At 38.7% G+C, this 27,054-nt stretch overlaps 1 protein-coding gene across 7 annotated transcripts in view; it reads left to right on the top strand.

The window, feature by feature from the left end:
• Positions 1 to 27,054, top strand: part of MSI2 (musashi RNA binding protein 2) — a 474,426-nt gene that overhangs the window by 404,182 nt on the left and 43,190 nt on the right. For 5 of the 7 annotated variants that reach the window (XR_012688009.1, XM_075194929.1, XM_075194928.1 and 2 more), the window contains one exon: positions 10,305 to 10,370. The exons of the other annotated variants lie outside the window; for them this stretch is intronic. Coding sequence is in view for 4 of the 5 variants with exons in the window: in XM_075194929.1 (XP_075051030.1) it covers positions 10,305 to 10,370 (66 nt within the window). In the remaining variant the exon portion in view is untranslated. The remainder of the gene's footprint in view (positions 1 to 10,304; positions 10,371 to 27,054) is intronic. 7 annotated transcript variants of the gene reach the window in all.

Below are 27,054 nucleotides of genomic sequence, written 5' to 3'. Positions count from 1 at the left end.
TTTGACAGCACAACCTTCCCACATTATTTTGATAGAAGCCTCACATTACTACTGTGTAATGTTGGAGGACCGTGCTCCTTTCACTCTCTAACACTCCATCCTTTCTACCACTATTGCTCTCTCCACATTATGACAGTGCCCCTGTCACACGCAGCCGTGTCCCGACTGTAACATAATTTTGGGAGTGGACAGGTCTGCACCCTGCCCTGTCTGAGAGATACTTTGCATTTTGTTTGTATACTGTGGATCCTGTCCTACAAGCTCATTGCCTAGGTGTGATCCTTGAATCAGAACAATCCTTTGTTCTCCACAAGGACTCTATATCTATATACATTTAAAGAATACACAAACATCTCACACAAGACACTGCATAAACTTTAATGCATGCACTCATCGTGTACATTCTATGCATTATTATACATTCATTTTAAGCAAATATACACTCTGTCTAGACTCTCTCTTCTATGACACACCTGTGCGTTTGTTAATGCTAAAATGAAAGGGTTTATTTAGTGTTAAATAAACACAAAAACTATACAAACACTTGCAGGTAGACACATTAAATTAGAGCCTTAGGGCATAAGCAGATGTGCCACTTTACCAAACAAGTATTCTTCATTACTTAAACTGAAACTACTGATGCAAGGATATATATCTATATATTGTATGCCTGTGAAAAAATAAATTCCAGTTATTGGTGTGAGCAGCTTCTTAGTAATAAGGCAACATGAAATTGATCTAGAAGCCTTAGGGTTTTCTTGGACAGCATATGAACCAATTTTAAAACTGTTATTGTAAAATATCTACTGATTTAAGTGCCTAAATCCACTTTAGTCATCTTGATTAGCTTGTATATGGCTGTTTCTGCAGGCAGTTATGAAATAAGTATGCCCAAAAAAGAAGTAAGGAGGTATGGTAGCTAGAAAATAAAATTATGCATAGGTATTCATTAAAGTTCTTGCCTTGTATGCAGAAACACATGACGTGTGTCTTTGTGAGACGTAGATACAAGCATGGACTTACTGGGTTGATTCTGGTCTTTAAAAATGTAGGAGTTGGTATTCTAAAAATGTAGTATTCTCATTTCTAGCTATTTACTGGAATAACTAAAGTTTAAACGGTAGTATGGACAAAAGAGCACAAAGCATACTGTAGCATAGAGCGGGCAGTTGTCTAGGGAAACTTTACCATACTTGGGGGCATATTTATGAAGTGGCCCTAGCACAGTTTCACTCTCTTTCCGTAACTCCAACGCAAGTTGAAATGTACCGCATATTTATGAAAGGTGCAACGCAGCAGATATCGTGCATATCTGCTGCTTTGCATTCACCTTCGTTTTTGGGAGCAATCCCCATTCAGTCCCCATTCAATAGTATGGTGACTGCTTCCTCTTGAAATCTAACAAGTTCCGAAATATTGTTTTTTTTTCCAGAAACTTGTCATGTTAAGCTGAAGCTGGCGTACATTATCATAATTGAAAAATTTCAGTGCTGTCAGCTCTGCTCCGAGCACACATTTACTGTCCAGTCCAGCACTGGACAGCACATGTGTGGAGAGATCACATGATCCCTCCCTGTCACTCACTGCGCTCTCTCTGCTACTATAGTTGCAGAAACAGAACGGATGTTTGTACGCATGTCCAGCCCATTCCAAAGAAGCGTGGTGATGAGTATTATTATTATTTTTTTTATCACAGAAACAGAAGTTTATCGGAACTGCTGTTTCTGTGTTGGGTTCTTCATAAATTTGAGAAATAGTTCAATCCTTATCAATGCGATAAAGATTGAAAACTGTTTTTCACTTTATGCGAACATTGATAAATGTGCCCCTTGGCCCCTAAAGCTTTCATAATCCTAGCCACTACTGAACATTTTAAAACCTGTGTCAACCCTTGCTCTCTCCCAGCATTCTACATGAGATGTAGGGTGAGCAGGGAACACAGAGACCCATTGATCCACCAGTGAGTTGTAGCCTAGCACCATCAATGTTTCACCTTTTCAGGTACTATAAAATGTTCCATTAGAAATCCCATACTGGTCTAGAACTGATCATATATGTTATGTATTTCTACAAGTCACAGTTGCTTAGTTGTGCTAAACAATTTCTAGTTATACAACAATAGCATCACCTAGGTGCTGCTTTGCATTACTGTGAAATCACACATCATGAAAAATATATCACATTAATGTCTGTATCTCCTGAAGTAGGGGTAAATCCACACAAATATTTCGATGTGCTATGGAGAACATTTCTGTTTTATCACAAATTATTTTAGAAGTTGCTCTTTACACACCGATATATTTCTGCAAAACAGGCAGCTGATCATCTTCAGTTCCCAAAATAGCATTGTAGATTAGTGTTACTATAAGTATAACCATGCCAAATTCTAAACATAACCATTCAAAACACAGTATGATTTCTCTGTTTCAGGAATGTTACAGTTTACATGGTATATCTATGTGTAAAGCTGGTAAAGGGAAATAACTGCCCAACATACTTGCAGTGTAAAATGAAGCACAATTGGGGTTTGGATTATCCTGGAGAAAAATATTGCCCAGTATTGAATGTCATGGCAAGGGAAGAAGTATTTGGATCTTGTTGCACTGAACCTATAAAAAGCTTAATGTCTGACTACCCATGAATTACTATGAAGTGTACTGGTCATGGTATAGGATTTCTACATCCGGTTAATTGTTCCGGTTAGCAGAGTAACAGGTAGGCTTAAACTGTTCTGAATCTACATGTGCACCCCAAAGCTAAGGGTAGTTTCACATAGGCCATTATGAATTCCTCTGTTTTTCCATGCAGCAAAAATATAAATTCTAAATATCCTTTCTTGATACATAGCTGGGCGCATGCAGTATTTTTACAGCTGTGGGATTCTGAAGCTCTTGCATGTGATGGATCAAACTTCCAAATGACTGTTACATATCACAAGAAATTTAAGATGTCGATTGGGTGGACGGAGGTTGACTATCCTTCGGAGGATACTTATTTTATAAATGTTAATCTTCCCAACCATGAGATTGTGGGAAAGGCCCTTTATTTTGTGGCGAATAGTTTGGAAAATTAGATTAAACAGGTTTGATAAGGAAATGAAAAATGAGCGTGTCTAGTTTTTTAATATGTCCCTCTTTTTTTTTTTTTTTTAAAGAATGGAATTTGTTCAATGGATAACTTCATCACAGGATGGGGAGATACGATTTGATTAAATCTGGTTACTGAGGAGATGATGGGTGGGGGGGGGGGAGAATCTTACTATCCAGTCCAGTTTTTGATCGCCACTCCAGGAGCCATTAATTCATATTTTTACAGCAGTTGCCTAGACCAACCCATCTCAGAGCCCATTATAAAAAAGACTCAAACTAGAGTGGTATAAGGTTTATCCACAGCTGTCGATAACATTCCGAGAAAGCGCACACAGTGTAAACAATGACTTAATCTGTGGAGTTTTCGAAATTGTAGGACTTTTTCAGTTTAGTTTTTTCTTAAACAGTCAAGACATGATGGATGATTGCGTTTAATTAAAACAGTGTTATTCCATGCTGTATACCCAACCTCCATTTGCTTCTCTCTCTGGGATAGAAACATATCTAGTTTAATGGCAGGTTTTCTTTTCAAAAAGGAAATAATATTTTCAGTAATTCTGGGCTGCTTACTGCTACCACACAGGGAAAGATGCTTTAGCATGATAATTTCCCTGAAAATAATGAATGGATTTCAATTCATCCTCCCTTTTGTTCTAAGCTTTTTGCATCCACATATAAATCCACAAATGTTCTTTCTCATAAATACAACATGCTGCTATGCCCATTGTCAGAGACTAGGGAAAGCTTAACAAGTTCATAACTATAATATAGTGGTGAGATGTGATCCAAAATGAATCCTCTTATGTTTGTCCCTCATTAAATCTTTGAGTATAAACTCTTTAAATACAACAGATGGTTATTTGCTGCATTAACATAGCTCATTAATTCCAGTTACTCCCAAGCTACTGGTAGGGAGTAGAGCTGTGTTCAAGTCAGCCTGCTTCATCCTGATGCCCACGTTTCAGCATCTAAGCTAGATGACCAAACTAAACAGGAGGACTGAGGGTATAATCGCTATATCACCAGCAAATGTGATGCAAGAATAGATTGTCTCTAATCTCTCTTTTTTTTTTTTAATTATTGGTTTGAGTTTTTGTTTTATATATCAAGCTTCTTATTAAAGTTTTGTAAAATGTACAATCTGCATCAGTTCATGTATTTTCTTACCACATTTCTACAGAGTATACTTTTAGCAAAAGATTTCAGCATGCCATAAATTTACAATTAAGTGAATCATGTTCAGCTGATCACTACCAAGAAACAATACAGTTTAAGCTACACAAACAGCAGTAAGCTTTACCCTGTATCAGCACAGTAGCCTTGCCCTATTTAATCTGCTGGGAAAAAAATTCCTGCCATAAATACCTTTACTGTGAAGAATCCTTTACTCATCTAGAATACAGGGTACAGTTTTGGCACATATATATAAGAAAGACACAGGAGAACTTAAGAAAACGTTGAAATTATAAAGGGAATAAAAAGGAGTTAAAAGCTGGACACTTTTGATAAGTTTACAACTAATATGTAAACAAGTCAATGTACACACAAATGATGAAAATAAAACATTCACCGTGACTGGAGGAAAAGCATTGTCACCTCCATAGGAAGGTATTGATACCACCCATGTACAGGAAAACCGCTTTGTCCTCTCTGTCAGGAAAATTTGGCACATATTACAACACAAGTTTTATTTAAACGCTTATAAATCCATACATTTACCTTTTGTTAAGAACCCTGATTTCCAAAATGACATGGCGACCCGCCCCTTCACCATGTAGGAGAGCGATGGACTGCGGACAGTTGGGCAGTTAGTAGATAAGAAAAAAACACCACCACATTAGGGCGCTGAAGTTATTTCCCTTTTTAGGCCCATGTGGCATATCTTTCATCCAAGCTCAATACTACACATGAGAGGTGATCTCCCTCTTCTCAGTTAATTAGGACAACCTGCATGATACCCTATTGTTAGCCATCCCCTCTAAAAAAGGAGCAATTTCTTGGAACTGAGGACTATGTTTGACTTTATTCAAGTCAATCAGTCCTCCTCCTAACTCCCTTGTCCCGACTCTCTCCCCAGTTAGTCCGACCCTAGTTGTGTCTCCCCCTTCCCTTAAGGCTATAAGCTCTCAGGAGCAGGGCCCTCTTTCCTTGTGTGTTCCTTCTACTATTCCATCACCCTCTGTACCTCTTGGCCGGCTTCCCTAGCCCTATTTTCTTAAGCTTCGGTCTACTTCTCGCTGATTTCTACCATCACTTTCACGCATTATCCCAGAAATATTTGATTTGCACTACCATGTTACCTGTGTCTGTGTGTATATATTTTTGTTCATTTTTTGTTCTTCCTGTTTCCTGTTGTGTTATGGCTCACTGTTTTCTGTATATGTCATGTACGGCGCTGCAGACCCTTTGTGGCACTTTATAAATTAAAGATAATAATAGTAATCACACTAAGGTTAACTTGGGATTGGGTAGGTGGTTGAGCTATTTTCTTCAATTGACAGAGGAGCTCTTGTTGAAGGCATTGGCTACCTCGATTAAACTTTTCCTGGCTTCCACATATGCCAAAATGTTCCTCAATATCTTTTACAGGGGCTACCTAACCCCACGGCAGGAATATTATTGGTCTCTGCCAACTCTAGATTCCCTAAATGTGGAGAATACCAAGCAGACTTATACCACTGTTTGTGGGCTTTCCCCGTAATTAAGGCCTTCTAGACCCGCGTGTGAAGGTTTGCAATGACAAATTTGGTGAATTGCTCACTCCTGAGTGGGCAATCCTAGGTATATTACCCCCTGACACGCGGATCACTGAAGAGTGCTTATGGCAATCTCTGCCGCAGCCTGGAAATCCGTTCTCCACCTGTGGATACAGAACTTTCCTCCTACGCTTAACTTGTTTAAAGGAAAAATGTTCTTTCTCCTGCGATGGATTGGTTAGAGGCGTCTCTTCAGAAGAGCACATTAACCCATAAGTTCTTTGAAATCTGGGAAAGCTATATTCATATACTACCCGTTCCCTTATGAGTAAAACCCTGTGATTGCTTTAGCCAAACAATTTGGTGCGAAACTTTAGTGTTTTTCCAGGATCCCCCAGTCTCTCTGTGCCCTCTCTCTGGTCTCTCCGCACCTTGGATATCTGTGGTTATATGTGTATAGGATAAGGAGAGCTGAGCTATTTACTCATTCTCTCCTACTTGATATGCATTAACATCTTGTTATAATCCTATTCTAACTTTGTTATATTTCACTGCCTGACCACGATGGGCTCTCTCATGCTCACATTGATTGTTGGGAATCATGAACAAAATTCAATACTGTCATACTCTTCATGTAACACCTGTGATATCATATCAGTAGATGTATGTTAATTATACCTGAAATTGGTTATTAATACTTGGTGTATACTTTTGTGTTATATGTATCTGAACTTCTTCAATAAAATTGTTGAAAAGAAAGGCGTTGATAACTGTAAAGGTAGCCAGGCTGTGGAATTCCCTGTCAAGAGATCACTAAATTGATTTAAAACTGGATTAGATGCCTTTCTTACAAGAGGTGCTATCTATAATTATAATGACTAATTAACAGGCTTGATTTGCAGAATGTATCTGATTGCCTTTAAAGTCAGGATGTGCTTTAGTCTAGTGATGGCTTGCTTGCCATTGCTTTCTGTTGAGTTGTTACTAATCGCTATTCTTGCATTGCAAAAAGCATCATTTCATATTTTCTTTATTCGATTTTATCTACCCAAAGTAGTGTAGACCATGTTCTTTAAAGAAAAGACATGTACTGATTAAACTACCTCACGTAACCAAAACCCATTTTTATTTCCAATTACTAGTTCATTAAGAAATGTCAGAAAGGTGCGGATATAGTACATAAGTTTATAGCACTCCAAAGTTACATTCAAGATGGAGTACTCTAGTACTTTGTCATGAAGCCATGTTTCAGTCCAAAGATAAGTGGTATCCTCCAGATCTGTTTTGCACAGAACTCTACATTGGACTAGGATTTATAGTGTTTCTCTTATAAAGTTACTTAACTATTTTCACATTACACCTGCTGATAGTATTATTCTCAAAATGAAATACATATTTATGTGATGCATTAGTTCCTTCGTATAGTTTGTTTATACAGTACTTGATGATTAAGCTTTCCATCGTTGTGAACTTGCTGTACATTTAGAGAAGTACACTCCACATGGGTGTTTAACTTCTTTTATCCCTGCTCTTCAAGTTGCCTTCATTACATAGCAGCTATGAAAATCATTCTTTTGCATTGTACATTCTGCTTCATGGAAACTGTCAAAAGCTTGATCCCATTCAGTTCTTTTTCTTAAATGGAGGATAAATATAATATATTTCTTTCCCAGTTATGTTTGCTACATATTTCTTGAGCAGCCTTCTGTGGAAACAGGCTCCCCTTTTGTTGTGTTGCTCTTGCCTAGATACCGAGTGCTATTTTGTTCTATGGCTATAATACAACACTTTTATCTATTAGTTGAACAAACAGTAGGACTAGTGGACGTTAAGCAACACATTCTAGCCTGCTTTCTTATGGAGAGTTCAAAGAAAGAATAGTTATTGAAATAGTGACATTTGCAGTTATTGTTGCCATTTTCTTATGTATTGGAAATGCATGTAAATCAGAAAATGTAATCACAGTTATGGTAATATGCAGGACTTAAAAGTTCTACTTTAAATCAGTCATGTTAATCATTTACAGGTTCATTGGCCAATTGCTAAATCTATTAATGAGACCTATAATTGACCAGTTTTCTAGAAAATCTATGAAGGATCAGTTTAGCAAATTGCCGTGCAGATCGCAAAAAAAAAAATGTTTCACCGGTTTGAAACACTCCAGGCTGCTTCCAAAAGCAGTAAGATGAAAAACAAAAGCTTTTATGCATGTACAGAACTTTCCCTATTCACAACAATGGACCCATTCATTTCAGTGGGGTTTATACATGTAGCATACATGCTGGAAACTTCATTGAAATTAATGGGACAATAAGATGAATTAGAAAAGCTCAGGTAATAAAAAATCGGGCTACATGCACCACCCCCAAATCCTCAACGAGCCCCAGCAGCAGACAGCTTAGCATGGGATCCCTGTATCATAGTGAAAACTATTGTACTGAATGGAAAAAATCTTATATATTTTTTTTTTCTTTAAATGTATCAAAATCACATGAATTTGAAAGAATCGTTTATAGGCAGATTTTGGAGGTCAATATACACCATAGAGGTCTATTCAATAAAGAGGAGAACTCTGATAAAGTGTTCATATGCACGTGTTATTGCTTCCTTCCTTGCTACACTGCTTTCAGTTCATGGTGAAAGGAACGCAAACTGAGCTATGCATAGGGATCAGTGGTGGTACACGTGTATATAAATGGATCATGGCGCCTGAACACAGATTGCTCTGCTCTGTCCATGGTTCATCATCTGTTTTCTTTAAAGTGCTATCTATGTAAACACCCCACTTAAAATAGCAATTAATGTCCCCAGCGCATAAAGGACTGGAAGAAATAATGCTGATGTTCGCAAGGGTTAATGACTACATTGTTATGCATACAAGTCATTTTCAGAATGTTGCTTCTGACAAAACGAATAAAATACGTTTAGAACAGTTTCAGCTTAAATTGCATTGTCATCCTAGATTGTCGTGCTGAATATTCTTAATGCTAATGAATGCGTGTATTGACTTAGAAATGTTTTTTCTTTATTAACAGCACTTTTACCCTATTTAAATGCAAGTATGTCTTATTTAATTGATTTCCAGTAGTTTAGCAATAGTATCATAGATGTCTTGTGTAATTCTTATAGTAAAGGTAGATAGATGTAGTTGATTTTTCATTTATTTGTGTATAGTTTGCATGCAGACTTCATAGATGTGTTTCCAGTTATGTTTATTATCGGTCTAATGAATTCTGATTGTCATGCCTGGTACACATTTACTACAGATATAGAAGAGAACCCATATTCGCAGTAATCATAGGTCTCCGAATAATCATATTCGATCCAAAAATAATTTCGTTTGTGGTGCATAACCAAAAGAACAGAGTCAATTTTGGTCAGATTCGTTTTTGTTTTTATGTTGATGAGTTTTTTTTGTTGTTTTTTTTTTAATTCAAATAACTATAACAGTCGTTGAAAAGGTAAAATATAAAATAAAATAAAAAAAATGCATGGGCCAGATTACAATTACAATATGAGTTTGCTTCGTATTTTGCATTCTTTTCTTGTAACAAAGAATAGAATGGGAAATGAAGCCCGGCTGCTGCTTACGTCCTTGCAGCTCCATTCACCTAAGAACGGCTTTCTCCGCAGCTGCCTGTTTATTCAGGATGTGGAATGTCTCCAGTTGCAGTTACTGTTTCGCCGGATTTATTTAATTTTTTTCATCTTTTAGCCATGCAAAGTAAAGTCCTTCATCTGGAAGCTGTAAAATGTAAAAAGAATTGTTATATATATTTTCTAACAGCTTATATTTAACAAACAATGTACGAAAATAAACTTGTATTTTTAAACCAATTAAATTTATTTTGAAATCAAGTGGTTGCAATGTCTCTCGCTTTGTAAAACCACTAACTCAGAAAGTTCCATGATCCAAGCAATATCAATTTGAAATCAAATCTATTTACCATTGTGATTGTAATGCAAACATGCTACAAATAAAATAAGATAAAAACAAGCATATGTCCGCTCCTAACAGATGTATGCTCACATAGGAAAAGCTGCACACAGTAGGCAGGCGAGTTATCACCTGTCTGCTATAACGGATTGGGTGATTGTCTACTCTGAATGCATCATCTGACATCATTAATTAGGAAATTACAAGCAGTCTGTAAAGCAAGGGACAGTGAGGTGGTCAGTTTTAGGTTTTGTTCAATTCTATTTTAATGCATTGATTGATGTTTTCACTTTACAGATAAAATACATTATACAATCCATCCAGAGGAGACCTGATCACAGCTGGTCAAATCTTTAATATGTAGGCCAGCAAAGATCATGGTAAAAGGCATACTTTATTATATTGGCCTATCCTATGAAACTAAACATTTATGGGAAAATATCTTTTTGGTATCTAGTCAGGGTTGCACCTTAAAGCAGACGCTCACAAGATGAAGACACGTTAAACAAAGACACGCAATGTAGTGATGGAACAAGCTATTAGCTGTTGTTCTATAGTCTTTCTGCTTCTCTTTCTGGACAGGTTTTCCTGCGGCAGCGGCCTATGGACCAGTAGCAGCAGCAGCGGTGGCGGCAGCTAGAGGATCAGGTAGGAGGGCTTGTTAACTGAGTGGGGGTACAGGATATATCTAGTTAGAAGATTGCATGGTTGCGCTATTTGTATGTGCCTATTGCTGACCTTGGCTGTTTATTTCTTTTGTAAGTAGTTAAGGGTAAAGTATCCATTTTTATTTGCAAGTCGTTCTCGCTCAGGTAAATTAGTGTTATTATCCTCAGGAGTAGCAACATCTCTTTTTATAATCAATATATTCATTTAATAGCTTTATACTTTATTATTAAATAAAAAATTATTGGAATAGACACACAAGCTGTTTCTTTGACCCATTTCTTCATGTGGTTATTAAAGTTATACATAAAATAAAGTTAACAAAGAAAACACATTAAACAATTTTTCATCCCTAATTTAAAACTGCCCATCCAGTTTTAGAATGGCTATTCATATGTTTATTTTCATTGGATTACATTTTGTGATTAAGCTGTTTGCACAGCAAAGTTAGCCTATTTCCTTTCAAGGTATAGTAGATCTGTATACAAATGTACCATATGTACACTGAATATCTCTAATCTCTCATATCTGTCCAACAGTCCTATAAAATAATGCCAGGCCAGACTCAAACTAATTATTAGAAATAGAACTTAGATTAAAAGAATCTGCAATTTCATAATGTTTCAATATTTTGCAGTAAGATATCCTAGTGCCCTTCCATTTAGTGTGGTTTTTCCAGGTTGAAAGTAAAGATGGTCATTAAATGGGAACTCCAGTCCATTTGGTTTGTATTGTCATATTTTATCCTGCCAGTGGCAGCCACAGACACCAGGGAGTACTAGTGCAGGGATATTATTTTATCACCCCCCACTTCCGCACACACCCATGCACACCCCTCCCATTTTATATTCTCTGTTTTCTCCTCCCCTTATGATTGCACATCTTAAACTCTCCACTTGCTGTGAGCATCCATTAAGGCCCTAAATTGTTTCCACTTTAAAGCAACATACCATCATTTAACACGGGATGTATATCTATAAAATATATATATAATTTATATTTGTTATAGTGTGGCATTACTAAGTAACGAATATAATTTTGATTACCGTCTGTGCAAAAGAGGGGTGTAACTTGGTCAAACAGGTATGTTTAATCTAAAAGGGGCTGTGGTTTTATCCAGGGCAGTAATAATGTATAATTAGCACAATACTCATATAACCAACACAAACATTTTCTTTTCTGTTCTGGTGGAATATATCATACACAGACATGCTGTACTCATTCTAATATGTACCTTACCTTACTGTGTTAATTCACAGTAATCACTCAGCTCATGGGATGTTGGAAATTTAAATGTTTTACATATAATATTGAACATATATGAGATGTTTGATATTTTATGTGAACTTTATAGCTCACCGTAGTGCAAAGATACAGCACATACAAAAAGACAACTGCATTGAACTGATCTGATCAATGCATACACTTGTATGTGCATATGCAGTTTAAAAAATCAGGAGATTCTGGGATCACCAACTTCAGTGCAATATGCACAAATACCCTAGCGTAACATGCCTTAAAAGTTTGAGTCCTTTTTCTGATAGCTAGTGTACAATTCTGATTCATTTGCTGGTGGCTAGTGTTTTTTGTCATAGATCAAAAGGAGCCTTGTCATACCATTATTTAATTGAAAGGAAGTTATTGCATGATTAAGTCGCTCATATTTTCAGTATCAGGTCATCCTTGTATCTTAAGGCTTGTACAATATGACACCTATTACTTCCTATGTTCTGCAATTATTGCTAAACATGTGACATATTCAGGGCCGGATTAACCCGAGGTCTAACTGGTCTACAGCCCAGGGGCCTCGGGCATCCAGGGGGCCCTTCAAAGTCCTTAGCAGCATTATTGATCGGTCCGGGGGCAGAGGCCCGATCAATGCTGCTGAGCACTTTCACTGCAGTCATCTGTCCCCGGCGCTCAGTAATCTGCTTATTGATGAGATCTCGCGACAGTAAGACTGAGTCTCACTCTCGCGAGATCTCCTCAGTAAGGAGCTTACAGTGCGCCGCGGAAGGAGGACTGCAGTGACAGGATTGCGCTTGGGGGGGGCCTCATGGGGGCGGCTCACATTGGGGGCCTCACGGGGGAATGGAGTCTCCCTTAGCCCAGGGGCCTCCATTCCCTTAATCTGGCCCTGGACATATTACATTATCATGTGACTGTACCAGACACAAAGGCAGGGTTTCAGACTTTCTGTGGTCTCTCTGATTTAAAGATTAATAGTCTGCAACAGTACCCCAACAGAATAACAGGAATTGCCACCACCGCTTGATTTAACACTGTGCAGGGCCATTTAGATAGTTATTTCTACTGCTCAGGTAAACTGGGTCAATAATCCTAGTAGCTATTCCCAAAGAACTGAGATATAAGTTTAATATATGAGAACAGAAGCAAAAAAGGTAGATTATTAAGATTTTCTTGACAGGTCACAGGCATACAGGGATAGCTGGCATTTCTACAGAGTACATGAGAACTTTGGCTGTGAACAGGAACACCGTATACATATTACAATCAATGCATACAGCTCATTGAGTCCACAGACTCCATCATTCCCTGGGTCTAACAGTGCCAAGCCCTTCTGGATCCCACTGGGAAATCTAAGTGAGCATTTTATTTTTCATAATCCATACATTATATACATATATATATATAGGCATATATCTACAGGTATAAGAAATATCAAAACCATCCCCCATATATAAGGGAGAGGGGCTCGAGCCACACACCTTTAGGAAGGCATTCCTTTAGGCTCTGCTTCCCAAACTTTCTCAGTTCGAGGCACCCTTATGGTCTCCATAATTTTTTCAAGGCACCCCTAAACCAAAATAATTACAAAGTAGTAGTGCAGTTTTTTAAGTATTTGGGTCAAAATACCGTAACAAATTTTTAGGCCCCTTCACCGTCGCACTGTGCCCCTTCACCGTCGCACTGTGCCCCTTCACCGTCGCACTGTGCCCCTTCACCGTCGCACTGTGCCCCTTCACCGTCGCACTGTGCCCCTTCACCAGTTTTCCTTTTATTACACTGTTACTTTATCACACTGCCCCTTTCATCTCAGTGCTGCCCCTCTGTTCCTTTACTTACTTTCACTTAACCATCTTCCTTCTGATTTCTTCTCTTTTTTTCTTCTGTCTCCTTTTCTACAAGTTCAGGCTACTCTGCGCCACTCCTCACTAAAAATGTCGGACGTGATGATGTCATGCCCGACAGTCAATGTGAAGGGAGGAGAGTGCCGGTTGCCGCTGCCCTCGTACTGGTACATTTTGTTATGTTTGGCCCTCCGGAGGACAAGTGCGGATGGCAGGCGGAGAGGAGCACCTCTCAGGCTTGCACCCCTACCTCTTTACCCCACTTATCGCCGGCCATGACACCCCTGTGAGATCGCCGTGGCTTTATGGATATTGGCAAGCAAAATCGTTTGACAACCTATGACAAGGTTAATTCCTTTATCTAGGAAAGCGGGCACCTAGCTTGTCACTCTTCATTAGTGAGTGATTGGGCTGAGGAAGGGAACCAAAATTTCTGGAAGTGTTCGTTTTAATGATTTTGCCGTCAACCTGCTACGCTTGACAGTGTGAATCAAGTCCACGTGGACCAAATATCATATGTTCAAGTTACTTTTAAAACTTGGAAAATCGGTTGGAAAAAGAAAAAGGTGTCGGAACTCCGCCCTGGTGAGTCCTACGAAAAAAAAGCACTGTGTGTGTGTATATATATATATATATATATATATATATATGTATATGTGTATATATATATATGTATATGTGTGTATATATATATATATATATATATATATATAATGTGTATATATATGTGTGTGTGTGTGTTTTTTTTTTTTTTTTTTAAAGAACTTTTTATTATTTTCTTGAGAATGATAATAGAGGACAGGGTACAGAGGAGAAAATGGGTGCGGGGGTGGGGAGGTTCAGCGTGCCTCACAGTATTACACTCTTTAGATCATATTTGCCAAAGTCATTTAAAACTTACAGTTATAGACATCCTACAAGACCAAAAATACTAGATAAAGATCCCAAGGGCTGAACATGGATTAAAAAGATAATAAGCCACACATTCCTGAAGTATATATCCTGATTACTCTTTAAGAATATATATAAAGCTGGAGTTCCTCTTTAATGCTAGAAGTCTTTCTTTCTGCTGTTTATATTGCTGGTGATTAGCCCTGTCTACTTATCCTGTAAAAGCCTTTCTGCGTAGTGAAGACGTCAATACATATTTTGCATTTGAAACTTTGCCAATGCTCTACCAGCGTTCTCAGTAATAAAGACAAATATGTCTCCCCTTCTTTCTGTGCCTTACATCCTTCCTCCTTGTCCTATTCACTGTTCTTTGGCAAATGCAATTATTTTGTTTGCATGTGATCTGTTCCCTGTCACTGTCTGCATCTAAACACTTTTAATTCCACACTAGCTTTGCAAAAAGGTGGATTTCTTCCTGTATGTACATTTACCACACACAAAGCCATTCTCCTTCATAGTCTGTGTTTTACCAGCAACACTCTTTCTTTAGGGATAATTATCACGGTGTTTCCTGCAGGTTTCTTTATTCACTGTGTAGTGTAAACTAAAAGTTCTGCACCTTTTCTTGAGATAAGCAGCTTATTAAACTGCTGTTTATGCTTGATACACTGAATGTTGGTATATAAAGACATTTGTACATTAAAAGCACAAAATCAATCACATAGGTAATATACCTTTTAGCTACATTTGACTCTCCTTACCCAGAAAAATTACCTCAGCAAGGCTCCATTATGAAATGCTGCACAGTAAATATTTGTTTGCATTAATATATTGTATTACATGAGGAGACATCACAGAGGTTTTATTGTTATCTTTTATACATATATATATATATATATTTTGCTGATACACAAGGTAAAGCTGAACTGTTATGTTTTCAAGATGGCGACCAACTCACTAAGTCCATGACTGAGCAGAAGCTACTGATATATCTAGATAGTGAACACCAGGCAGTAGCAATTGTACACATGGAATTGTGTAGTTTTCTGGGCTATATGTTGCAATGAGTCAACCTCCTGGTGTTCGCTGAAGGCCAGAGTTAAAATTGTTGACAGCTCTCTTCTGCAACTAGTTCCTGAGATGATAGTGACACCATAATGAGAAGACCCAGAGGTGAGAGTGCTATTATATTTGACAGGAGAGAGAACTCTCTGTAACATTTTTTTTTTTTTTTTTTTAACTTCTCTTTAAATTTTCTTTTTCCCCACCAATGTGTTCTTTCTAAACACAGGATTTTGTTCTATGCTAACAGTTCAAAGTTCTTAAAGGACAATTCCAGCCAAGTAGTACTTTTTACTCATTAACTCTCATACCTCCAACTTGCAAAACGATGGTGGTTCCATGCCAGGGACCTGTGCAGTTCAGGAGAGCTCACTCCTGCCAGTGCTGCATCAGATTCTCCTCCCACATTGACAGGAGAGGGAGTTGCAAACACCTGACCCAGGTACTGTTTGCACAGATCTGTTGCTCCCTGCTTCTGTGTTAGAAATGAACACAGCACTGTTTGGGTTTGAAATCTCCCAGTTTGGCAACATTGGTGGAAGACACTGCTGCGTTGGTGAGGTACTTCCCTGGGCACCCTGACAGGGAAACCCCAACAGTTCTGCTAGTTGGGAGGTGTTTGATTAAGATGTACTATTTAGCTGCAATCATCCCTAAATAATTCAAATGACAAAGCACAACATAACCTCCATTCCATGCAAACTGGTGCTGCTTGGAGGCTGCAAAGGATTCTAATGTTTGTATAATATAGACATGATGGGAGGGCTGCTTTGTTACCGGTGACTAAGAGCTGCCCATCATTTCTACCATTTTATTATCTTCTTTGCTTTCCTTGTCATGTCTAAGGAATGTACACCATAGAAGCCCCAGCATGGTACTAACTTTGTGCTTTAGTTTTTAAAGAATATGAATGTTTTTCCAATTTACTTTTTCACTACTATTTTTTTTTTTTCACAATTTTTAAGGTTTGTGTTATGCTTAAAAAAAAAATCATGTTTAACATAAATTGAATGCCAGCCCTTGGGCTTTGGCAGGTAGAAAGAGCAGTTGGGTGTCCACAGGCACTGGGAACAAACCATAAGCCAGATTTTCCAAATTTACACCTTGCAGTGGCTTGAATATGTTGATGTTTTCAATAAGTAGTTTCTATATACAACATCTGCTTTGCCCTTCGTGTTGCACAGCACTGTAAAAGATGAGATGGCATTATCTGTTATGGCCCATATCTCTAATTGATTTTTCAATATTATGGGAATCTAAACCCTTTAACTGTTGAATTTGAAATGATAGAAGATGAGAGTAATTCAGCGATTGATGCATGCAGTGTTCTGCCTGCAAGGAGTGCTTCTATGCCCATGTGCTGCACTTTCTACTTGCTGGCCTGATTAGCCAGTAACAATAAGCTTCAATGCTGGACGGTGACTGTGAGCAATTAAGTTTCTGTTGTTTCTCTCTTGCCTGGTTAAGGCTGCTGTGAGAGAGAGAGTGTCTCTGAGGCATTGCTTCCAGCCTCTCTTATACTGGGACCTGCACACCTCCTCTCAAAAACTCTTTTGAGCACGCTCAGCAGGAAGGTTTGTGCACACCTTATAATTACCCCTCTTTCCGTGTCCAGCTTCCTGTTAGTACCAGCTGACTGCATGTTTTGCTTGTTGAAACAAAAGAACTCATTAGACGGTCTGAAAGTCTTTAAACAACACATACTTTATTTTGTTCATCTACTTTGTGTGTGTCTAGTTGACTTGCAGCAATGGTTTGAGTAGTAGAAAGCATTAGAAGCACCACTGTCCCACTTTGTACATAGTATACCACTTCCTTGCTTGCCAGAACGGATATGTCTTTTGTACTGCACTCAGTGCATGCATTGTCCTGTATTTAGTGTACTTCAGTAGCAGTCCATGTAGGAAATGCATTACTTAGTTGGTGTTGGGCACAACAACAATTTGATATATTATTGTTACAAATTAACATTGAACCAGTGTGTTGGTTCGACCTGTGAGTACATTTGTCTCTGGTTTAACAGAACAAATGAAGCATAATTGCAGCGTATTCATCAACTTGCCAATAGCCACATTTATAGCACTGTGAATTAACACACAAACACTTGTAACTTTTCAGTGTTGACACAGCTCATTCTGTTAACCTGGAACATGCTGCTATCTGGTCTCTGTTCACAGAACTAACGATCCTACAACTTAGCGTGAGGGCTTATAACAATGTATGCACAAGAAACTTCTCTGTCATTTTTTGTCCATACATTATTGTATTACTAGATAAATGCAATAGAGGGTTAACTTCGTACCATTTTGAGCTAATTCAAATGATCTTTAAGCACATCAGGACGTCTGTGTGTGGTAGAAGAACAAACAGCTGTAAACACACCAATATATCAATGGTAGAACATGCAACAAAAGCACATTAGATTTTCACAGTCTCAGAACAGCCTTTCAAGAACCATAGAAAGGCTAATGAACACAGAAACCTACCCCATAGCGTGCCCCATTACTGCAAGAGGCAATAAAGATATGTATCAGTGGGGGGAAACATTTTCAGTATGTCCATTTAGAGTAGGAACACAAACTGCCAAATAGTGTTACCAGGATCACCAGTGTAATAGTGGGCACATTCACGATGTGAAGCAGTCACAGCATTGGATTGCATCACCATTGTGCGTCAGCTCAAAGACTGTAACTCTGATGTTGCGGCATTCATGACCAAGTGCTCACCCTCATATTTAGAAGTATGAGTAAATCCAGCACTTTTCAAATCACTGATGAATTCATTCTAAATTCTTGATTGAGTGCACAGCAAATTGTTTTATTTTTTTTGGCAACAATTAGAATCAACTCAAGTATCTGAAATTCATTTAAGTCCTGATTCTAACAAAATGCTAGTGCCTTCATATGATAAGATATCATGCCATGCCCATGATGTGTCTCAGCAGGTGGAAATAGCATGTGTGTATGTATGTGTATATGTCTGTATGTATTTATGTGTGTGTGTGTGTGTGTATACATATATATATATATATATATATATATATATATATATATATATATATATATATATATATATCTCTATCTATGTATATATTTATATATACATACATACATACATAATACACAGTGGTCAAAGTGGGCTAGTATACAGTGGTACGCTATACCGACATTCAAATTGTAGGCATTTTTAACGTTACATGTGTCAGAGCAAGAGTTTCGGAACCTAGCTTTCCAAGAAACCTGAACTCTCAATGCATTTGTGTTGAAATAGCCTGTTACCTATAACATGAATAATTACAGCCCTATATTTTATCCTTGTAGACACATGAAGCAGTCAGCAGAAACTTTGGTTCCTGCAATGTGATTGGTCAGTCATTTGGAGGCAGCTTAGTAGAACCTGCTCAAAATTTTTTGCTTTTATTCATATAACTGTAATTCCTGGGAATGATTGCACCCACCTGTACCCAGAATGGCAGTGTGACCCGGATGTTGCACAAGATTGAAGTGACAGTTTGACGTACATTTAGTTTTGGCAGCTTGTAAGTCCATAGGTTCAGGTGTTGCTTTAACTGCTTGTGCTTGGACTCAAGTAATTCAATAGGTTTGGCAGTTCTACCTGTGCTCTCACATCTTAATTTCCTTTTGTACACAAGTAAGTGCGGTAATTGTACCTCTGAGAATTATGTTGAAATGTCTTTCGCCATTCACTTATTTCACATCAGTAGGTGACATTTAACTATTCCTTTTTCCCAAAATTGTGTCACCTGCACTGCTTGGCTTGCACTCATTCTTGATATATCATATCTTATAAGGAGGACTGTGCCATCCCAATGACACCTGACAATTAGGTGCACAAAGGTTCTTCTGTCTTCAGTCGTTAGGTTTCAGTGCTTTTGTAAATGAAGAATTGGATTGCAGAGTAAGGTAGTAGAAAGTTGTGAACTTTCATGGCTACATTACATATCTCTTTTGTGCATGTGTATATTCCTTAGCTGGGTTTACAATGTCTATAAGAAACCCCAATATTTTGCAAAATTATTGTAACATGATGTTGCCCCACTCCTTTATTTTCATAAATATAAAGTGATTTTACACAACAGGTTTTCATTACTGTGGAAACCTGCTTTTTCATGTGAGAGCAGTCAGAATAGGACACCTATGGAGTTGCTGCTGAATGTTCGGATTTTAATACCCATTTCTCCATTGGCATGCATTCTGCCATTGTGCTTCATTCTGTACTTCTCAGGCATTCTCGTTCAAACCATACACTGTTGGCATTACAAGCTGAACAATCATTGCTATTTAGTAACAGGATAACAAAACAAGTCAGTTATTTATTTACTGATCAAAGACTGTCTTGTAGGAAGCAAAAAGTATTCATACATCAATGCATAGAGACTAGCCAGTAGCCAAGTGTGCACTTTTATTTTCCCCCCATTGTTTGTTATACCCAAAACAATATTTTGTTACTCATAACTTCAAGGAAGCCTATACATACCTTCAAATGGTGCATTACTATTTTGTTTAGTACCTTCTGTTTATTTGTGGATTTGTATACAAGTCCAAATTTACTGAGATGCATAGATAGATGTTCATGAAAGTGTGAATTTTCATGTTGGGAGACATATATATGTTAGTCTCGCAAAGAAGAGTACACATACTAGGTACATCAGGAGTACTCTGTACTCTGATTTATCACAGAACATATTGACCCTTATATTGCATACATATGTAAGTTAATGACATTGCTTCTAGCTACTCATTAGATGGCCCAAACCACATATTACTTCCCTATATATTTTGACAGAGCAAGCCACCTATGTGATCCTATTTTTTATAAAGCCTAGAGAATATGAATAGTTGTAATGAATTGCTGGAACAAAATTGTATTCTGCAGTTGTCCAATACTGAAAATCAGAGCTAAACATTTTCAGTGACAATTCTTCATAATCCAGGACTGCTCATGGATAGTTATCATAGTTGTCAGCTCATACCTGCCTACTCTCCCGGAATTCCCGGGAGGCTCCTGAATTTCGGGAAGTCCAACCGGACTCCCGGAAGAGTAGGCAAAACTCGAAAATTTGCTAGAATTAACGGCAGTGAATGGAGGGGGCGGGGCTTAATTGTGCCATTAAGCTCCGCCCCCTCCATTAAATGCCGTGAATTTTAGCTTTTAGAGTGGGGGCGGGGCTATGGTGATGTAAAATGTCACCACGCCCTCCCCCGGGGGAGAGATCTTAGAAGTAGCCATCCATGTATGTGTCAGCTATGACAATAACTATTTATTATTATTATCGTTTATTTGTAGGGCGCCACAAGGTTTCCGCAGCGCCGCACATAGTACAAACAGTAGACTATACAGTAGACTATACAGGGTAGAACAGTACAGAACAATAAACACACAGTACCAGTACTTCAGAAACTCCGGGAGGGCAGATACAGTAGAGACGGAGCAGAAGAACAGGTATGGAGACTGGAGGGAAGAGGGCCCTGCTCATTCGAGCTTACATCCTAAGGGAGGGTAAACAAAGTCAGGCACAAAAGGGAGCCAGTGAATCAAAGGGGAGAGAGATGAGGGGTCAAGGGTGGATGAGCAGAAGAGATGAGAGGTTAAATGGATGGTTGGTAGGCATTGAGGAACAGGTGAGTTTTAAGTGCCCGTTTGAAGGAGCACAGATTGGGAGAGAGACTTGGATTCGAGAGTGGGAAGAGGTGATCAGTGTGGAGGAGAGGCGGCGATCATTGGCTGAGCGCAGGGAGCGGACAGGAGTGTGAATGGAGAGGAGGCTAGAGATATAAGGGGCAGTAGACTGGGAGAGAGCCTTGTAAGTGGTGGTAAGGAGTTTAAAAAGGATTCTGTAGGGGAAGGGGAGTCAGTGTAAGGCGAGACAGAGTGGAGAGGCGGAGGAGGAGCGGCGTGAGAGGAAGATGAGTCTTGCAGCCGCATTGAGTATAGAGCGGAGGGGGGCAAGGTGGGAGTGGGGGAGGCCAGTAAGGAGAAGGTTGCAGTAATCGAGGCGGGAGATGATGAGAGCATGGATGATGGTTTTGGTGGCATCCTGAGAGAGAAAGGGACGGATGCGGACAATGTTACGGAGTTGGAAGCGACAGGCTTGGGCGAGGGATTGAATGTGGGGGGCAAAAGAGAGAGAGGAGTCAAGAGTGACACCCAGGCAGCGAAGTTGGGTGACAGAGGAGATAGTGGGAGTTATTGACAACGATAGAGAGGTCGTGGTGGGATTGGAGTCTGGGCGGAGGAAAGACAATAAGTTCAGTCTTTGAGATGTTAATTTTAAGAAAGGGTGAGGACATCCAGGAAGAGATAGCTGAGAGGCAGTCAGTCACACGAGAGAGGAGGGAGGAGGAAAGATCAGGAGAAGAGATGTAGAGCTGAATGTCATCAGCGTAAAGGTGATACTGAAGACCAAACGAGGAGATGAGAGCACCAAGGGAGGAAGTATAGAGCGAGAAGAGTAGAGGGCCGAGAACAGAGCCCTGGGGACTCCTACAGGGAGAGGGGAGGGGGTGGAGGAAGAGCCAGACGTGGATACAGAGAAGGAGCGGTTATCCAGGTATGAGGTGAACCAGGCATGGACAGAACCAGAGAGGCCAAGAAAAAGAAGAGTTTTCAGCAGGAGGGGGTGGTCCACGGTGTCAAAGGCTGCAGAGAGGTCGAGGAGGATGAGTATGGAGAAGTGACCTTTGGATTTGGCTGAAAGGAGGTCATTAGTGACTTTAGCCAGGGCAGTTTCGGTGGAGTGGAGGGGGCGGTAGCCAGATTGGAGTGGGTCAAGGAGGGAGTTGTCAGAGAGGTGACAGGTGAGGCGGCTGCAGACAATCCGCTCAAGTAGTTTGGAGGCATAGGGGAGAAGAGAGAGAGGGTGGTAGTTCGCAAGAGAGGTGGGGTCAAGGTTGGGTTTCTTGAGGATAGGGGAGATAAGAGCATGCTTGAACGAGGATGGGACTACGCCAGAGGAGAGTGATAGGTTGAATAGGTGTGCGAGGTAAGAGCAGGCAGTAGGAGAGAGAGAGCGAAGGAGGTGAGAGGGGATGGATCGAGAGGACAGGTAGAGGGTGGAGAGGAAAGAATAAGGGAGCGAACTTCTTCACCTGATGTAGGGGTGAAGGAGCCCTTCACCCGTACATCAGCCCTTCTATTTTGTATTTACAAAATAGACTTCTTGAGGATGTGTTGGTACTAGGCATTTGACTATTTTACAGCTAAATAAATTTTGTAATATTTAAAATGCATTTAATGGAAATAATAAAATATCCTTATTAACGTCTCCATCTAGAAAACCATAAAATGTGTAACAATTAGATAATTGCATTACTCTTTGTGAAACTGTATGTAACACCTAACTGAGTGAAAATAAATATATAAATATATATATATATATATATATATATTTATTTTTTTCTCCAGAGTAATAGGCAGCAGTCATGTAAGAAGGCTACACATGCCTGGCTGCAGAATGCAAGGTAGGTGTTAATATATTTCATTCATGGCCATCTTTAAGGCTTTCCTCAAAAATGTCACTAGCTGCTGACCAAAATGTTGGCACACGGGGCTTGTCACTTGAAGTTGAAGCTGACCTGCCCACGTTGCTATTTTTATTGGTGAAAAGAAGCGTATAATTGCTTGAAATGGATATGGCCAAGTTGGGGCACAGACAAATCTGCCCCAGGAATTTTGTGTATAAGAACAGCAGGTTTTTTTTTTTATATCCAATACACATTTCTGAGGAAATGTTCATACCACAAAGTGTCCCTGCTTGAGTGGGCTAAGCCTGTTTGGCTACCCTCAAGATCTGCCGTTTTTGCTGCTGGATGGGGTGGATTGTGTGGTGTGCAAGTGGGTCACAACCCTCTAGCACAGTGAGGTACTGTAGGATTTGTCCAGGGATGTGACCAGGGCTGTCTCAAATCTCATTTTCGGTGTATGATGTTTTACATCTACATTTTGTAAATGACATCAAGTAGAATTTTCATTATGAATCATTATCAGAGCAAAGTGCACCTACTTTTGAAGACTTGGTAAATATTGTATCACTTACAAAGACAGGGGTACATACCTCCATTTGAGGCTATCAGACTCAACCCAGGGCATACTAAAATGTATATATCCTACTTTTTCTTCCAGTTGACCTTTTACATATATTTTTTCTTTAAATCATTACTGGCTTTCGTTTGATGGTAAGATAAAAAAAAATAATGTTTCATTTAGCAGTGTTACTATGCATTAAAGAAACTGTTGGTGTACTCACAAGTGAGATCCTCAAATATATAATTCAGTTGCCCTATGGCTTTATTTCATTGCCTGCTTTTATGGCATTAACCCACTGCGTACGACTGTTTGTTATACTGCTGGTGCATTTCATTCACTATTCATACTTCATTTATTCTTTGACATTTTAGTTCCTCAGTAAATTCAAAACTGTTTTATTTAAAGCTAGTTGTTCAAAGGAAAAGCCTAGCATGGCATGGAAGTCATCCCCTCCGTGTGCGTTATGCTCTGGCACTGTGTAGGAGGTATTTTCTAAATCCTTAAGGGATATAACCAGCCTCAAAGTCCCATAAAAATTTCAGTAGCCTTGCAGGATGTATGATCACCTGCTGCGCTGCCAGAACTGACCTCCGCTTTAGGTGTTTTACAGGTCATTTGCTTGGGCTGTAAAGTAGAAACCAATCTGACTCTATCAATAATGTGGAAATAGGAGGAAGTGTGTCCCCCATATTAAATCACCTGAAACGTAATTGGTGTCAGAACCTGATTTGAGAATTAAGTACATGCAAGGTTTAAATAAAAATAAGTGCTAAGCATCACCCACCGAGCTTCCTGTTCTAAGCAGTTTCAAATTAGAAACAAACCTTGTAGATGCCTGTGCATGGAAAAGCATTATACAGTATGTAGGCGATTTACTATCATTTTCAATAACCTTATAAATGAGGGTTGAGTCAACATAATACAGATGATCATAGAGTAGACAGGTGCACCTGAAAAATGAAATATAGTAAATTCTGTATGAATTTGAAGATGTCACGCAAGTGTGCTTGGATAATAGTGAGATATAGTCTGTGTGTGTGTGTGTATATATATATATATATATATATATATATATATATATATATATATATATATATATATATACCATTGAATAATACTTCTATTTCATTAAGCCTATTTGTTTTCTGTTTTGCAATACTTTTCCCTGTTATAAAGTCATGGGTGACTGTGTAGAGATCTTTAAATGAGCTCTGCAATCTCTTAATTAGCGTGCGTTTACCAAATATCGCCTTTAATTGACCTGCACATAATAACATTCCATTAGTCTTTAAGGGCATATTATAGGTCTGCTGGGTGCACAGCTATGACAAAACACACTCATAATCTCATTCAGTATATGAGAGGCCTGCATTGTTTTCCTTCCTCTATCAATCCCTGCATGAAAAGACTCCAGACTAAAATTAGCAGAAATGATAGCTAGTTAATGTATTACAGTGAGAGCCCTTAGCTTTGGTTTCCATGGCTCCCGAGATTGGCTCATTTGTTTTGTAGATGAGTAATTACTACACAATTAGAGTTGGCTAAAAATAAAGGAGCCCTTTGTTCCTGGCTATTCATTAATATTAATAAAAGATCTGTCCAGGCAACATAGTAAACAAGGAATGCAAATGTGTCTACCCCCTGGCAGGATAGCTGTAGATTTATTACTTCATGGCAAGCAGACTCTTCCGCCTGTCTCTTGATTTCATATTTACTGTGTCATATTACTGTCATACAACAAGTATTATAGAGCAGATTCACACTACATAAGACCAGATTAACCATTTACGTGTGTGGTCTCATTTATTATAACCAATTTTTCAAATTCCAGATTTGTAGGAAAGCCATTAAAGACATGACATCTTTCCTTGACACACTCAAGATTCTATTACTTGATCTATCAATTGCCTAATTTCCCTTGAAAAGCATTCCTAGTTCTGGCTTTCCTAATGTTATTTTCATCGGGGGAAGTTGAAATCACCACAAACTAGTATTTATTTGCACATTGCCGTAAAGAATGTAGGCTTTGCCATTGTGCAACAATAAATGAAAGAACCTTTTATAGAATGATTTTTCTTTTGTTCCAGAGTATTGTAAATACTACATTATGTATATTCAGTGAGTGGTTGGTAACCACTGGCTAGAGCAAGCTTCTCAAAATCTCTTTTATATACTAGATGTTATAAATGATTCTCAACCTGTACTATCCATGTAAAGTTGCATTTTGCAATAAATAGAAAAATATTATTAAATACAAAATTAATTTAAAGTAACTGAAATTAAATTAACTACATACCTGTTATTCACCCCTTTAGAAATCCTTTCCTACCTTAGTCCAAATATCCGTTAAGTAATGTGAATTGATGGGTGCAAATTCTATAATTTAGAAGCCACACTAAAGTGTGAAGTGCTATCTGCATTTATGTGCACACCCCCTGACTGTACTCTGTCTACGGTTCCCTGCTCCTCTCTCATCATCATCATAATTTATATAGCGCCACTAATTCCACAGCACTGTACAGAGAACTCATTCACATCAGTCCCTGCCCCTTGGGGCTTACAGTCTAAATTCTCTAACACACACTCAGACAGACAGATGCACAGACTAGGGTCAATTTGTTAGCAGCCAATTAACCTACCAGTATGTGTTTGGAATGTGGGAGGAAACCGGAGCACCCGGAGGAAACCCACGCAAACACAGGGAGAACATACAAACTCCTCACAGATAAGGCCATATGGCAGAAGTGCTAACCACTTTGCCACCATGAACCCCCCCCCCCCCCCCCCTAGTCACAAGCGACCTATCTGCATATTGAAGTGTAAATTAGTTCTCTGTACAGCGCTCCGGAATTAGGGGTGCTATATAAATAAATTGATATTACATTGAGCGACGTAAGGAACATGCATATTTTTTTCGAGTGTTCTGTAATAATACATAAAACAGGATAAGGACCCCCCCCCCCCTCCAGTATGTATAATATTCTGTTGTAATAGAGAGAGCAGGTTAAGGACTGTGCATAGTAGTTTAGTGTTCTACCACTATATAGGGAACAGGATAAGGAATTTGGTCTTTTTTAGTATTATACATGTACAGAGAACAACATAAGGACCCCTGGAATTTTTAGTATTCTGTAGTATAATACAGAGAACAGGATAAAGACCATGATATTCTTAATGTTCTGTCATAATCCAGAGAACACGATAAGAACCCTGGTATAATACAGATGATAAGATATTAGCAGTCTGGCACTGACACAAAAAGATAAATTAACAGTTTGCATCTTAGAGATGATTCATTTAATCCAATGTGTGATTGTTTTAGATCCTAGAAAATGATATTAATTCTTTTACTAATGCACATTGATGGTCTTTCTATCTGTCAAGGATTAATATGTCTTTAATTTCATTTCATTTTGCTTAAAGCTCTAGCGACATGTACTGTGTCCAATACAATACATTCAGATTGTGCATTGTATCCTCTTGCTTTTATCATCTAGAGGATTTGGCTTGGAAAAATGATCTAGGAGGTTTTTGTATTATGAGATATATCCACTGTAGGTCATGATCTGAACATT

This window comes from Mixophyes fleayi, chromosome 2, assembly GCF_038048845.1.
Source record: "Mixophyes fleayi isolate aMixFle1 chromosome 2, aMixFle1.hap1, whole genome shotgun sequence".
Classification (NCBI taxonomy): domain Eukaryota; kingdom Metazoa; phylum Chordata; class Amphibia; order Anura; family Limnodynastidae; genus Mixophyes; species Mixophyes fleayi.
Note: the sequence above shows the minus strand (reverse complement) of the source record. Positions and strands in the feature narration are given on the sequence as shown.